The sequence below is a fragment of the Penicillium subrubescens genome (genome assembly GCF_028828155.1).
Source record: "Penicillium subrubescens strain IBT 31985 chromosome Unknown utg000005l_segment0_segment0, whole genome shotgun sequence".
In the NCBI taxonomy this organism is placed as follows: Eukaryota; Fungi; Ascomycota; class Eurotiomycetes; order Eurotiales; family Aspergillaceae; genus Penicillium; species Penicillium subrubescens.
Window position 1 is genome coordinate 3,258,949 of NW_026643155.1, and position 14,656 is coordinate 3,273,604.

At 50.9% G+C, this 14,656-nt stretch overlaps 5 protein-coding genes across 5 annotated transcripts; 2 read left to right on the top strand and 3 right to left on the bottom strand.

The window, feature by feature from the left end:
- Positions 1 to 219: 219 nt before the first annotated feature.
- On the bottom strand, positions 220 to 2,063 carry N7473_007685 (WD40 repeat domain-containing protein; the record flags this gene model as incomplete). Its single annotated transcript, XM_057153625.1, has 2 exons — positions 220 to 1,851; positions 1,950 to 2,063. 2 exons carry the CDS (start codon positions 2,061 to 2,063, stop codon positions 220 to 222), a joined length of 1,746 nt encoding a protein of 581 aa, XP_057007963.1.
- Positions 2,064 to 2,926: 863 nt separating this feature from the next.
- N7473_007686 (cornichon family protein) lies at positions 2,927 to 3,624 on the bottom strand (the record flags this gene model as incomplete). Its single annotated transcript, XM_057153626.1, has 4 exons — positions 2,927 to 3,019; positions 3,104 to 3,170; positions 3,264 to 3,419; positions 3,521 to 3,624. The coding sequence occupies 4 exons, from the start codon at positions 3,622 to 3,624 to the stop codon at positions 2,927 to 2,929; spliced, it is 420 nt and encodes a 139-aa protein (XP_057007964.1).
- Positions 3,625 to 4,344: 720 nt separating this feature from the next.
- On the bottom strand, positions 4,345 to 8,151 carry N7473_007687 (putative ATP-dependent permease ADP1). The gene is made up of 3 exons (XM_057153627.1): positions 6,383 to 8,151; positions 4,915 to 6,330; positions 4,345 to 4,858 (listed from the first exon to the last, which is right to left on the bottom strand). The coding sequence occupies exons 1-3, from the start codon at positions 8,003 to 8,005 to the stop codon at positions 4,622 to 4,624; spliced, it is 3,276 nt and encodes a 1,091-aa protein (XP_057007965.1). The 5' UTR covers positions 8,006 to 8,151; the 3' UTR covers positions 4,345 to 4,621.
- Positions 8,152 to 9,962: 1,811 nt separating this feature from the next.
- Positions 9,963 to 11,490, top strand: N7473_007688 (uncharacterized protein). The gene is made up of 3 exons (XM_057153628.1): positions 9,963 to 10,086; positions 10,176 to 10,639; positions 10,709 to 11,490. Exons 1-3 carry the CDS (start codon positions 10,054 to 10,056, stop codon positions 11,442 to 11,444), a joined length of 1,233 nt encoding a protein of 410 aa, XP_057007966.1. The 5' UTR covers positions 9,963 to 10,053; the 3' UTR covers positions 11,445 to 11,490.
- Positions 11,491 to 12,350: 860 nt separating this feature from the next.
- Positions 12,351 to 14,381, top strand: N7473_007689 (uncharacterized protein; the record flags this gene model as incomplete). Its single annotated transcript, XM_057153629.1, has 2 exons — positions 12,351 to 12,372; positions 12,433 to 14,381. 2 exons carry the CDS (start codon positions 12,351 to 12,353, stop codon positions 14,379 to 14,381), a joined length of 1,971 nt encoding a protein of 656 aa, XP_057007967.1.
- Between the last annotated feature and the right edge of the window lie 275 nt (positions 14,382 to 14,656).

Here is a 14,656-nt window from a genome sequence, read left to right on the forward strand (position 1 = left end):
GCATCCGAGAGAAGCTCTCCCATCTTGTTTATGTGTTCATGTATAGATCATGTTTTGGATATCCTTGTTGCGAAATGAAGATTCGAGTTTTTGGAAAGTGACAAAATGAGGTTACCAGAGATCATCATTGACCGTAAGGGAAATCATCTCTAACGCCTGAAAAAAGGCCGGTATAAACATCCGCAAACTTCCAAATCTGCGTGACACCGTACAAAACACCTAATCCCAGTACTTGATAACGCCCTCCAGACCACCCGTAACAACCTTACTCGTCTCTTGCGGATGCCAGTCCAGACAGGTAATAGCGCCGCCTTCCTTTCCACCCGCTAAAATCTTATGATACATCTTGCCAGTCTTCCAATCCCAGAAGCAAACGTAGCCCCCGCTGTCACCAGAGACGAGGAATTGGCCATCGGGCGAGATTTTGATATCAATTCCGTATCCGGCATTGTTGTGTCCGCGGAAGCTCTTCTTGCGATTTTGTCGGAACTTGTCTGTGGCGCCGTAGACCAAGATCTGGTTGTCGCTGGACTGGAAGGCGACGTATTTGCCGTTGGGATGGGGTGTAGCCCGTGTCAGAGCGAACATGTACGGTTCGGCGATGAACTTGATTGGGACCGGGATACCGTATTCCCAAGCGCGCAGCGACTTGTCGTCGGAAGTCGAGATGAAGCGTCGGTTGTCGTCGACAAAGGTGATGGTGTTGATGGCTGCCAGGTGGTGGTCGTATTCTTGGACCAACTCGCCAGATCGTGTGTCGAATTGGACAATCTTCTTGTCCGACATACCAGCCAGGAACTCGTGTCCATGTTCGGCGCCGGGGTTGAAGCGCACGACGTGTGGTGTCTTGCCGGTGGAGAAGCGGCCCAGACACTTTCCGTATTCCGTATCCCAGAGTTTGATCTGTCGGTCGTAGGAACCAGTCAGGAAAGTCTTTCCAGTAGGATCAAAGTCTGTGTCGGTGATGGCCTTGGAATGACCAGAGAAAGTCCGGAGCAGCTCCCGAGAGTGATACACATCCCAGATCTTAGCCTTTCCATCCGCCGCAGAAGAAAGCAGCAAGTGACCGGATGTCGGGAAGAAGCGAAGCGAAGTAATAGGCTTGGTATGAGACTTCCAGGTGTGCACCAGCTTCTTGGGCACGTAGTTCTTGACGCTGCCCGGCTCCTTGCGCAAGTCGATATCCAGATCTTGAGGGACATGCATATACGTCCGGCCCTGGTAGTCGAACTGCTCGGAGCCGTGGAACTCGGTGGTCTCCACCTTCGACGTATCCCCCTGGTACTCGGTGGCTTCCTTGCTCATGGCCGGCATGGGCGCGGCGGGAGCCAAAGTCTCGTCCTCTTCCGCCCACTCCTCATCACTTGCGAGCTCACGCTCCTCTCCCGAGCCGACCTCAATTTCCTCATATTGCTGTTCGTTTTGATACTTCGCCCAGGGCCCCATGTATGCGCCGTCGCCTTCCACGATACTGGAGTCGCCTTTCCTTTGTCGCTTTGCTCGCCATGCGGCAGAAGCCTCCTTACTAGGTTTCATCTGTACGACATCCCGTCCTCCAAACTGCGCGACTTTGTCCATGTTTCCAACGAACTGGTCCGGCAAGGTCGGGTTGCGGGTATATCCCAGACTCTGGAACGTGCGATGTTGCGCGGCGAACGTCGACTCGCTGATGGCTGCTTCCTCGGCGAATCCGGTCGGAACATTCTTCCGCTTGACTCCATTGCCGGGGCCTGCTGGTTTGAAGGGGTTTACGGGACCCTGCGAGGGCCGCGTTAGATCATCGTATGTGGCGTTGTAGGTGAGGGCTTGCGACGAGGTGTTGGCGAGGGTCATCTGCATATGCGCTTGGTCCTGTAGGGCAGTTAGTCTTATCTGGTCGTCCTAATATGGAGCGAGTGCTAGAGATCAAGGCATGGGAAGCAGGCAGGGTGGCATGTGGGGGACCAAACCTCTGTATTGACCTCTGGTGCAGCAACGATCTTGGTTGCGGTCGTTACTGAAGGGTTGGGCACGGTGGCGTCATCGTCGCTCGAGTCGTAGCCTGCGCCCAACAGAGACGCCATATTGGAATATGTGGAGAGAATGTGCTTATTCAAATTGAAGCCCACCCACGACTGCGACAAAGTGATGGGATGGGGTGGGAGGTGGTTTGGCAGTTGGGCGGATGGGAATTTTACGGGCGTCGGGAGACCCGCGAAGTGAAGAAGTGTGAGGTGAGTGAGAGCTCGCCCACTGCGGCAAAAGGTTCAAAGGTCCGCATCGATTCTCCTCACCCCGCAAATATCTTTTCAAGAATGTAGATACTTTATCTGACTGTAAATTCCTATTTGGTGCAAGTGTAGTCTTGACTTTTGTTCTCTTTCTTTCTTTTTTTTACGAGAGATGGGAAGAAAAGACTTGGGTATCGTACGCTCTTCATTGCCAAACCGCATGGGAGGTATATACAGCTCGCAGGCCGAAAGACATGACAAGATCAACATAGAAAGACAAGAAGAAAAGAAACATAAAGAGAAGCGAATCTGAGCAGCCCATCGGAAGAAATTTCATACGCCTCTCCTGACAAGAATCACCCCGACTCGTCAAAAACCACACCGCAGGAAAATCCCGAAGATAATCTCTATTACGCACCGCCACAGCAAATAACCAACCATCTAGAGTCAAGGACACACAGATCCTTACACGTTAATCCATCAATTCGTATCCCGTCAACCCAGAACAACCCAAGAGAGGAAAAGACACCGCGATATATGGCATAGCGGCTGCCCACGGGAGATGCAGTCGTACCCGATAGGTACAAGCCGAAGGAGCGAGAAACCGGCCGAAACCGACGATGCGAAGCTCCCGAAAAGCATTCAGGGAATGTAACGACGGCCTGGAGCTAGTTGGAAGGGCCATGGCGCATGGCATGTTCCGCCTTTTCGCGAAGTCAATGGCCTTCGTCGCGGATGAGGGCGACGATCATGCTGTAGAGGTAAAAGAAGAACATCAAGAGGTGGAAGCCTAGCTTGATGAAAGATTCCTGTAGATGGCACACACGACCGGGTCAGTGACAAAAGCTCGTGATAGAAGACTGATCAGATCCCAGAACCAAGCGATAACCAACCTTTTTGTGCACGTTCAGCTTGCGGAAAATCTCGGTCGCATCCAACAGGTGCTGGTTGTCGTAGATCCTATATACCCAGAAAGAATATCATCAGATTAGCCTTTTGCTCCCGAGATTGGGAATGCGGAGGCCGGCATCGGCCAAAGGTGGCGGGACGTACTTCTTCGCATTGAATGCCAGGAGAGGCAGGTTGAGGAAGATCGCGAGCCAGTAGCCGTTGATAACGAAGAGGAAAGTCAAGAAAGCGTGAACAGCGGCCTCGGGGATGATGTAGGCGTTCAGACGGTTGCAAAGGTCGATAGGGTTGATGTAGTCACTGCGCAGGAAAAGGGGAGGCGCGAATTAGCTATGCTCCTGCGATCAACGGCTCGGCTTTGGGAGCTCGAGCCGATAGGGATTCAGGAGAACGACACTCACCACTCGAGATCGCTGTACATGATGGTGAAGAAAACCTGGAGGAACAGGTTGACCGCATTGATCAACACTGACAACAGGTAAAGCCATGCTTCGCCGGACATCATGGGCAAGGTATTGACTCCTCCAGGAGATTAAGCTAGGGTTCAATGACTGGAACGAGGGATTCCAGATGGTCAGATCGGTGGTGGTGAACAGGGGGAGGTGGAGATGCGGGTTTGGGGGAGGAGGAGGGGAGAGGTTTCGAAGTCGTGGTGCGGACCGCGAGGCCGGAATTGGAGATGGAGTTTGTGGGGTCCGAGGCCCCAAGGAAGACGGAGGAATCGCGAAGACTCTTGGATAGTTGTGGAGGGCGGGGAGAAATCGGGAGATTTACTCACAAATTAAGGCCTGCGTAATGACACAGTTGGTGGAGATGGAGAGGCGCAAAAGTGAGGAGATGCTGGACAAAAGAGCAAGAAGAGCTTTGGGAGGTTGGGGGATGAGTTTAGTTAGCGAATCTCGCCAACCTGAACGGGTCGGCGGTGGGCCTAGCTACTACGACCACTACTGCGGAAAGTTAGCGCGTCATCCGCCAAAGAGGAAGGGGGGCACTAAACAGTGTATACACAAAGCAGATTATAGGTTTGAGCAAGAAAAAGAATACTTGTAAATGCTGGTCTGCTTAACTGAGAACGAGAATGGATTAGGCATGAGATGTTTGATCAGGCGGAGACAGCAGAAAAAGCAAAAGTCCTTAGGTAGGTAGATACTCGGATGACGTCGAAACACGTGCTTCGCATTCCAGATGGCTGCTGGTGATTAGCCCAACTTCCATATGAACACCGTGGAGGTATATACTGCAAATTATAATAGGCCCAGATTGTATACTTGGTCACATAGCATGGTCTATATACACACAAATCAAGTTGTAGGCCTACCTCGAAACATGTACTTGAATGCAAGGTAGCTTCTCAAGTGCTCTCTAAAACTGAAAAAACATCACGTTCACATAAAACAAAACACAGAATAATAAACTGCAAGAACGGAAAGTGCCAAATAAGGGACAGAAACAGGGATCTCCTAGTCATGGTAAGGAGAGTGAGTCAAAGAATCCGAGCGGATCTACCGCTTCTCGACAAGTAGGAAATGCATCGCTCCGTATGCAATGATGATAAAGGCCCCAGAGATCACAGCGAGGCCAATCACATCGTGCCAATAAGCAAGGGTGTTGAATCCGAAGGCACTCAGGATCGAGGCTCCGGGAACTTCAATGTCCAAGCCGTACTTGTGGTCAATCAACGTGAGGAAGGTGACCTCGTTAACAATAAGAGCTTCAAAGCCATAGTGGAAAATTGACAGCTAGAAACGAATTAATGAATAAGACTTGACGTGGGGGATCGAAAGAATAGACTTACGCTTTGCAACCACAAGGCAGATGCGGGAATCGCATCGTGATTCAGCAACAGACCGGCAAAGAGTAAGCTGAAAAGCATGACAAGACTGCCAATCAGGTTGGCCACACCGCCATCTCGGAAGATGATACCAATAAACAGGCAGATGCAGGCTGCCGCGAGGTTAAACAGCACCAGAACCAGCATGAAGCGGAGGAACTCGGGCCATGCAGGAATCAATCCGGTCATGGGGTAGACAATAATACCCATAATGATGGGAGGGATGAGTCGAAGCGGTACGATATCAAATACAACCTTGGCGGCAAAGTATGTGACCGGGTGGTAATAACCGTTAGCTCGCTCGCGGACGAACAAAAGTCGCTCCGTGGAGAAAACAGTCAAACTGGTAAGGGTGCTAAAGCCGAAAAGAGCAAGAATGAAGAAGAAAAGACCCAGGCGATTCTGGAAACCCTTGATATCATCCGTCAACCCGTAGAAGAGATATCCAGAAAGAACAGCAAGCAAAATAGCAATAGCATAATGTGTGAGCATCAGCATCGGATTGCGGTAGAGGTTGCGCCATGTACGTTGCGACAGGATGAGGAACTGCCGAGCCAGACTGACTCGAGCATAACCTATCTGCCCTGTCCCGGAACCATTCGTCAGGTGCGAGTTGGTGGAGCCATTGGTATTTTGCGCAGACTGGATGACAGACATGATCTCGTCGTGGACTGAGCGCGAGACGTCTGAACTAGCGTAGCTGGCAACCAGAACATCCAGGTCGGTTTGGCCAGGTGCTGGGGGAGGTAGCTGGTCGGGATCATCAAGAATCTGCGGGGGAACATTGCCCGGTTGGCGATGCAGACGGAGCCATTGTTGGGTGTTCTCCGCTACGTCCAGCGTAGCATCTTCCTCGTCAGTCTTTGGTGTAAATGGACGTTGTTCTTGATCCTTCCGTCGCGAGTAAAGCTGACGATCTTGCTGCTGCTTGACAGACACCCTTCGGTTGTGCTTCGGTCTCCTTGTCGGCTCTGCTGTTGTGCTTGAGTTGTCCTCAATGCTCACGTTGGAAGCACTGGCGACGGACTTAACCGCTCTGAGGCTACTCGAAGCAGTCTTGGGCGGGCCATTATGTCCATCCACTGCAGATCCAATTTCATCAGAGTAAGAGTTTGCTACACTCGCGTGCATCGTAAGATCGACGAGGTAATCCGCAATGTTGAACCCAGGAGGGCATGAATATCCAATATGGTCAAAGTACTGCTGGCATGTTGAGAAGGGACCAGAGTAGACTGTGCGTCCCCCCGCGAGAAGGATGAGTCGGTCAAAGAGAGCAACAATGTTGGAGCGCGGCTGATGAATGGTGAAAATGACGGTTCGGTTGTATGTCTTGGCCAGGGTAACCAGGCATTCGACCACATTGAAAGCGTTGTATGCATCCTAGAAATCCATTAGCATCAGGAAAAGAGAAGGCATTTGGTGTGTATCATACCAATCCACTGGTAGGCTCATCCAAGAAAAGAATGCTGGGACTGGTGACCAACTCGCAAGCAATACCGACACGGCGTTTCTCACCACCGGAAATACCACGACCCTTGCCTTCTTCTGAGCCAATCAGTTGATCCCTGATGTGATAAATTCCAAGTTGCTTTTCAACCTCCAGCACCTTCTGTTCCTTGGCAGCCCGGCTCATATCCCGTGGAAGCCTAAGAAGGGCACTGGTCAAGATAGTTTCGTGAACGGTCAAGGTTGGCAGCATCGTATCCTCTTGGTCGACGAAGCCCACCATGCTTTTAAATTCGCTGTCTTCCACCTTCTCGCCATTCACATAGAAGTTGCCCTGGACGACGCCGCGCTTGTTCTTCCGCGCTAGGAGGTCTAGGAAGGTAGTTTTGCCTGCACCAGATGCGCCCATGATCGCGGTGATCTGACCCGGGCCCGACGCACCATGGATATTAGAGAGAATCTCTTTACCATTCAGGTAGTAAGACACATTATCCCAGTACAGTGCTGCAGGCCGATGCTCAGCCAGAAGCTTGGCTGATTCGTCATCAGAATCATCGGACAGTGACAGACGGAGATAACCCCGACGAGCAGCACGGCGTGACAGATACCAGACAAGCAAAATCACGGCAACGACGAAGAGCGAGCAACCGGCGATCACACCTGCAATCAGAGGGGTGTTGATCTTCTTGATCGGCCGCTCGTAGCCTGGTTCGTCGGTCTTGTATAGACACTCCCCAGAGTCACAGCTCAAGAAGATGCTGGGGTCACCAAAGACACCACTGATCAGGTTGTTCATTTCGGGCTCGGAGAAGACGCTCTTGGAGCCATCGGCGGTCGTTTTAGTAGAGAAGGTAGCGGGTCCTTTGATGACTTGATCAAGGAAGACACCGAGATCGATGGATCCATTTTCGCCGCACAGGAACCTGTCCTTGATGCAGCTACAGTGGGCATTCTCGCACTTGTAGTTGGTCGTGTTCGTATCGTAACTGTTCTCCATGCCCCACTCGCAAGTATCCAGACCACAGTAGAAGGACTCCTTTTGGCCTACCCAGAATTGGAAGTTGCAAGTCTTATCCTCCTCCTTACAAGAGAAAGTCACTTGAGGTTTCCGGCCGTCAAGCTGGTCCAAGATCTTTCGATTCGTTACATCACACATCTGGAAATTCTCCTTGACGGTGACACCTTGTTTGTAACACCTGCCGCCCTCGCCTTCAGGCATCATGGCATTGCAGGCATTGTCCGATTCGCAGACATTGCAGTTGATACCGGTCCAACCTTCCTTGCAGCTACAGGTGTCGCCTTCGCGCCTCGGGCGGTTCTCGCCATCGGCCAGCGATCCGCACACGGGGGTCGAGCAGTCATCTCCTCCAAAGCCCGGCGGACAAGAGCATTTGCCGTTGTACTTGTTGCAGGGCGCAAAGTGGGTACAGTTGTAGGAGTCGAGCTGGCAGTTGAAGCAGGGCGGACAATCGGCAGGCCGGTCATCAAGGAGCGAAAAAGGGGATCGAGGAACGAGGTTTACATCGTAGACATCGCTCCAGGCTGCTGATGAGACAGAGCAGCAGACCAGAGCGATTACCGAGAGAAGGAATGCGGAAGCCGACCGCATGTTGCGCAGGGGTGGCTGGGCGCTGGTCTAATGCCGTACCAGCGACCGAAGCGAGAATGCGAACGCAGATCGCAGGATAGCTTTAAAGCTAGAAGTGAGCTCCAAACATCCGTATAGCTCGTGGGGTTGGTGTTAGGCAGAGAGTGGGTGAATGATTGAGTTGGAGGTCCCCAGAGCGGAGAGGAGATGGCCCCAGACGATGACGCGGGCGGAGAACAAGTGGCTGTGTCTTTAGGGGTGGGCCAGGAACTCGCCATAACTGACACATAAGCAAGGTAGGAGGAGACTCAACAGTAAGCGGGGTTGACGGCTAAACAGCCACGAGGTGCGTGGCTTTTGACTGTAAGATCGTGGTCTTTTTGACTAGTCTTATTCGCTACTTTAATATGGCGTTGCCTGGCTTCCGAACATCCAAACAAGCTCTACCTGATTGGCATATGAATCAATGTCTGCACAAGGCTTACAGGTATGTACCTGCAAAGCTAATGATTACCGTGTATCAAAGCACGACAATCATTTCGCTCAAGACATATTAGACCAAGTGAAGTCGAAGATAAACGCTTGCTCGAGTCTGGCTTCGCAAGTCGAGCATTCATCATTACATCAGAACATGGCAGTGTGGAATAGATTATTCACTAACCAATGCTCCATCCACCGTTCATTCCATACAAGCTGTCTCAGTATACATACTCTCTAACATCACAATGGGCGCAAGAATCCTCAATGTACGACGACAGGTGTAGACCCACCACCAGCATGTCTTCTATGCGAGGTGGAAATCCCATGGACGGGGGAGAGTGGGATCGCAAATTCTACTGATCTGGATCGGCTACTCAAAAATCAATGGAGAGGTTATCGGAAATCCAGTTTAAAGCATGTCATGGTGCCATCCAGCAAGATTGAAGAGGCATGTTTTGGTGATTTGCCCCGTCTATGGTCATGTTTCTGTCACGCTAGTGAGTCCAAAAAAGATATCTTGAAGTCACACACTAAGTATTATAGTCATCAAAGAGTCCAGCAAGAAATATCACCTAACGGGTATTAACATAGTGCAAGAACAACCAAGTCTACCCTACTATATTCCGACAGATCCAACGATCGCGAGAATTGGTGGAAGACCTAATACTCGATACGACGTCAAGCGTTTACCCGATTCTTTGCAGCCAAAGTCGGATGACAACCAGCGCACTGCAAAGGGGAGCTACTTGGGTATATTGTTCATGCTCATTGCTGAATAATATATGCTGGAGTACTGGGAACGACACCCACTGAAATCAAACTCGCGACCCTCGTCAGTCTGCCATACACTGATATCAGAGTGCTCTGCCCAGAGAACTACACCTTAAATGACGTCGAGAGCATGCGCAATACGCTTTTGGCATTCCCGTAGAACTTGCCTAATTGGTTTTGGCGGAGACGGTTTCAATAAGATCTGTTTTTTGAGTTGAATATTCTCATGGAGTCTACCTCATCAGTAGATTTTCAGATGTTACGGCTTGATCTGATGAGTCTTGTGTCTGACCGGAAATGGTATACTACCAGTGGTCTAGCAAATCGTGAACGAATACTCAAAAAGACTGTTGGTATGAAAAATGATCTGAAAATGAGCTAGATAAAGACGACTTTCGCTATGAAAACCCACTGCCCTTAATCATTCAACAATTGTGCTAAAGCTTTGTCGATATATGTATCCAACGTATGTTCCTCAGGTGTGCAACCTACCGTACTTTATTCGATGCTTTGATAATATTATTTCCTTCCAGTGCTCTTTCGAGTGCTCTTTCCATTCTTCTTGAAGTTTTATTTTCACGTACAATTTCCTTATTTGAAAGGCATCTATGTACATCCAGTGATGCTGTCAGGCTCCACAGCCTCAATGCGGGGACAGGAGACCACGTGATTTGGAGATTTGGCGGGCCTCGGAGGAACAGGGACGCGACTCTGGAAACACCGAACAGGCTTGACATTTTGGTGGCCAGCGAGACTTGAGAACTTTGACCTTGAATTGAGAAACTTTTATCTCATTTCTGATCCAAGAATCGGACACAATGGTGAAGCTAGAGGCATTCGCTGTTGAGCAGGTAAGCTCCCCCGCATTTGTGCATGAGTCAGTCGTTCGTGGGCTGCGTGTGAAGTATCAAGACTGTACAAGGACGCTGACAAGCTCTAGTGGATGGACAAGTATGAGACAACTGCCAAGTACAACACCGCCGAGACCTGCTGCGCATCTATTTCCATTGACGACCTCCGCGAGCTCTCCGAGGACAAAGATACCAACCCATTGACTGCGCTTCAATCCACCAAGCTCACGTACGGAGCTATTCGGGGTTCCGATAAGCTGCGGGAGACACTAAGTAACCTTTACTCGGTGAAAATCCCGAATTTGGTTCCAAAGGATAATGTCTTGATCACAGCGGGTGCTATTCAGGCCAACTTCTTGCTGCTGTATACTCTTGTTGGCCCTGGTGATCATGTTATCTGCCACTATCCCACATACCAGCAGCTGTACTCAGTTCCTGCATCTCTGGGTGCTGAAGTCAGCTTGTGGAATTCCAAGGAGGCGAATGACTGGCAAGTCGATATCGAAGAGCTAAAGAGCCTAATTCGTCCGAACACGAAGTTGATTATCATCAAGTGAGTTGGAATCACAGATTGAATGGCCACGGACTATGTAAATACTAACCATATATTACCTCATAATAGCAACCCCCAAAACCCAACAGGTGCTATTATCCCTCGCGACACGCTCCAGAGCCTCGTTGATCTTGCCCGCGAGTCTTCAATCACCCTCTTCGCAGACGAAGTATACCGTCCTCTTTTCCACAACATCAGCCCTTTGGATTCACAATTCCCTCCGTCCCTGCTTTCCTTCGGCTACGAACACAGCGTTGTAACTGGGTCCGTCTCCAAAGCATACAGTCTTGCCGGTCTTCGAGTGGGTTGGATCGCATCTCTCAGTAACAGCATCATCGAAGCTTGCGCCAGCTCGCGCGATTACACTACTATCTCCGTCGGTCAGATCGATGACGCGATTGCTAGCTTTGCGCTCGCCCCGGATTGCATTCATAATATCTTGAAGCGAAATATCGCGCTGGGACGAACTAATCTTGCAATTCTGGAGAAGTTCATCGAGTCTCATCGCTGGGCGTGCGATTGGATTAAGCCTCGCGCCGGCACCACGGCATTCGTCCGCTTTAACAAGATGGGTAAGCCGGTGAATGACGTCGCTTTCTGCGAGATGCTTCAGGATAGGAAGGGTGTCATGTTTGTACCGGGTAGCCTTTGTTTTGGAGGGGGAGAGGACTTTAAGGGATATGTTCGTATTGGATATGCATGCGAGACTGAGGTGTTGGAGAAGGGTCTCGAGGCTGTCCGGGAATTCATGGAGGATGATTATGATGAGGTCCCTGCGTTGAAGAAGGTGAAGGCACCTCAGTAGATAGGGAGATGTATATCAAACAAAATATGAAGGAAGTATATTGTCTACCTCAATAATCCTGAATGAGTATCTCGTAACCCCACACCGATGTGTTTATCCGTGGAATCTGGAGAATACAACACTGGCCGAGGAGCTAGAGGCTTAATCGGGGACGATCGCCGGTGTCCAAGCTAATCTTTGAACGGTCTGACGCACCTCGCGAGCCTAACTACGTGGGGTAAAAAGACACCCCAGCTTATATTGGGTCTTACCCCATGCTCACAGCTCTGACCTGTGCTATCAAGTAAAATAAGCCGAGCCACCGGGCCATGTGAAGGTGGTGCAATTCATGCTTTCCCCCGAGATGCCCGTCGCAGGTTGGAGCGTAAAGAAAAGAGTAGAATATTGTGTAGGATGGAATGTAATGTAATGAAATCGCGATGTCCCGTTTAAAGTGATCAATATACTATAAATATTGGAGTATTAGACAGATAGATCTCAACGGTTGGAACGTGGGGAAGAAAAGACGGGGTGAGATGACGCGGTGTAGCCACCGCACCGAATGCATAAATGCAGCATACCATACCTCAAGTGTATTTGCGTACATAAACCGGCCTGCGATCAACGCCGTGCCGAGGTAACTTTCATTCACACCTTTCGCATTGTCGCAATCCTGGGCCTCTCTCCCTCCCCTTTTGCCATTTATTGCCCCCAGACTCGAGCTCTTATACTAGGTTCTTTGCATTAAAGCTCTCTCCTCCCCATTCTGTATATCCTGTGAGCTACTGCCGTCGGCATTGACGTAGCTTCCCCGGCCGGATCGCAACCAGCCACGATAAGACAAGGTCGTACGATTGCGACTGCGCCCTTGACATACCAATTGTTCTTCTCAGCAACTCTCCTCAATCCCTACGGGTAACGTTCAAGATGCCGCTGTCATCCTGGCCAGGTAAGGCATTCTATGTGTAAAAGAGTTGAATGAGCTCTGCTAATAGCTCCCCTCGTGGAGACATCCCCTTGCGCTATGCTCTCCCTGCCGCCGCAGCCACGGCGGCATACCTCAACGCACGATGGTCGCTCTCCTACGATCTCGGCCTGATCAAGTCTCTTCTAAAGATGACGCTCAAATCACGCCACGCCGAACGTGGTGATAAATTGAACCTTTTCTATGCCCTCGAGAACTTCGCGCTTAATCCCGCGACCGCCGACCAGGAATTCATTGTATACGATGGCAAGGCGTGGACGTTTCACGAGACATACCTCATGGCCCTTCGCTACGGCGCCTGGTTCAAGAAGGTCCAAGGAGTTCGCCGGAAGGATATCGTAGCTATTGACTTTATGAATTCCTCGACTTTCCTGTTCATGGTTCTCGGACTCTGGAGTATTGGCGCGGTCCCCGCCTTCATCAACTATAACTTGGCTGGCAAGCCACTTACCCACTCAGTGCGGACCTCGACCGCGAAACTTTTGATCGTGGACGAGGAAGTTCGTAACTGTTTCCCGCCGGAACAACTGGAGGCTTTTGCGTCGTCGAGTTTCCGTGATGGCAAGGGGGCTGTCAAGGTGGTCTTTTTCACTCCCGATGTTGAGTCTCAGATTTTGGATATGGAGCCGTCGCGTGAAGATGACAAGGTGCGCGGTGGTTTGATCCCACGCGATATGGCAATCTTGATCTACACCAGTGGCACTACGGGTCTACCAAAACCTGCCATTGTCAGCTGGAAGAAGTGCTGGTCTGGTAGCTTGTTTGTAGGTGACTGGATGCGGATTGGCCCTTCGGACCGCTTCTTCACCTGCATGCCACTTTATCACTCTTCCGCTGCGGTTCTGGGATTCGTGACGTGCTTGATGAACGGGTCGACGATCATTATCGGACGCAAGTTCTCTGCTCGCAACTTTATGAAGGAGGCTCGCGACACCAATGCCACTGTCATTCAGTATGTGGGTGAGACACTTCGGTATATCCTGGGCGTGCCTCCCGAGATCGATCCCGTTACAGGCGAGGATCTTGACAAAAAGCACAATATTCGACTTGCCTTTGGCAACGGTCTGCGCCCGGATATCTGGAACCGCTTCAAGGATCGCTTCAACATTCCCACGATTGCCGAATTCTACGCTGCGACCGAGGGCACCTCTGGTCAATGGAACATTTCGTCCAATGACTTCTCCGCCGGCGCTATCGGTCGCAATGGCGCTCTGGGCAATATCATTCTCGGTCGTGGCTCGGCCATTGTGGACGTCGATCACGAAACTCAGGAGCCGTGGCGCGATCCCAAGACCGGGTTGTGCAAGAAGGTCCCTCGTGGCGACCCCGGTGAGCTTCTCTTTGCCATTGATCCCGCAGATCCTGCGGCTACTTTCCAGGGATACTTCCAGAACTCCAAGGCAACCGAGGGTAAAATCGTGCGCGACGTGCTGAAGAAGGGCGACGCCTATTTCCGCACAGGCGATATGGTTCGATGGGACAGCGATGGACGCTGGTTCTTCTCCGACCGGATTGGGGATACTTACCGCTGGAAGAGCGAGAACGTGTCTACCAACGAAGTTGCTGAAGTCCTCGGGGCACACCCGGATGTGCACGAGGCCAATGTTTACGGAGTTGCTCTGCCCAACCACGATGGTCGTGCTGGATGTGCGGCTATCGTGTTCAACCAGCAGATCGCCAGCGGGAACACATCCGGCCTGGCACTGGAGCCGTCGTCTGCGACGCTTCATAGTCTGGCGGTCCATACCCTGAAGAATCTGCCTCGATTCGCGGCTCCTCTTTTCATCCGTGTGATGCCCGAGATGGTTTCTACTGGGAATAACAAGCAGCAGAAACATGCATTGCGCACGGAGGGAGTCGATGTGTCGCAGGTCTCCCAGAATGATCGCCTGTACTGGCTACAGGGCGATACTTATGTTCCCTTTGCGCAGAAGGACTGGGAGCGGTTGAACGGTGGTCAGGTTCGTCTTTGAGTGACGGGCCAGTTTTGCAATTCATTTGTTCTCTCTGCCTTGACCTTCGACGCTTCTTTTGTATGATTCACCTCCTGTCCTCAAACCCCAGATACCCCCACTGTCCTTGAACCATGATCCTAGTCTACCAATATATTCTGTGAATACCATCTTATCTGATTGATTCCATTTGGATCCATATTTCTACCGAATCCCGCTTTCAAGAATGTACAGAGGTTCTCCTATGCAGCCCAGCTGGGATCTACTAATCTCTAGTATGGAAAGAATACAGAACC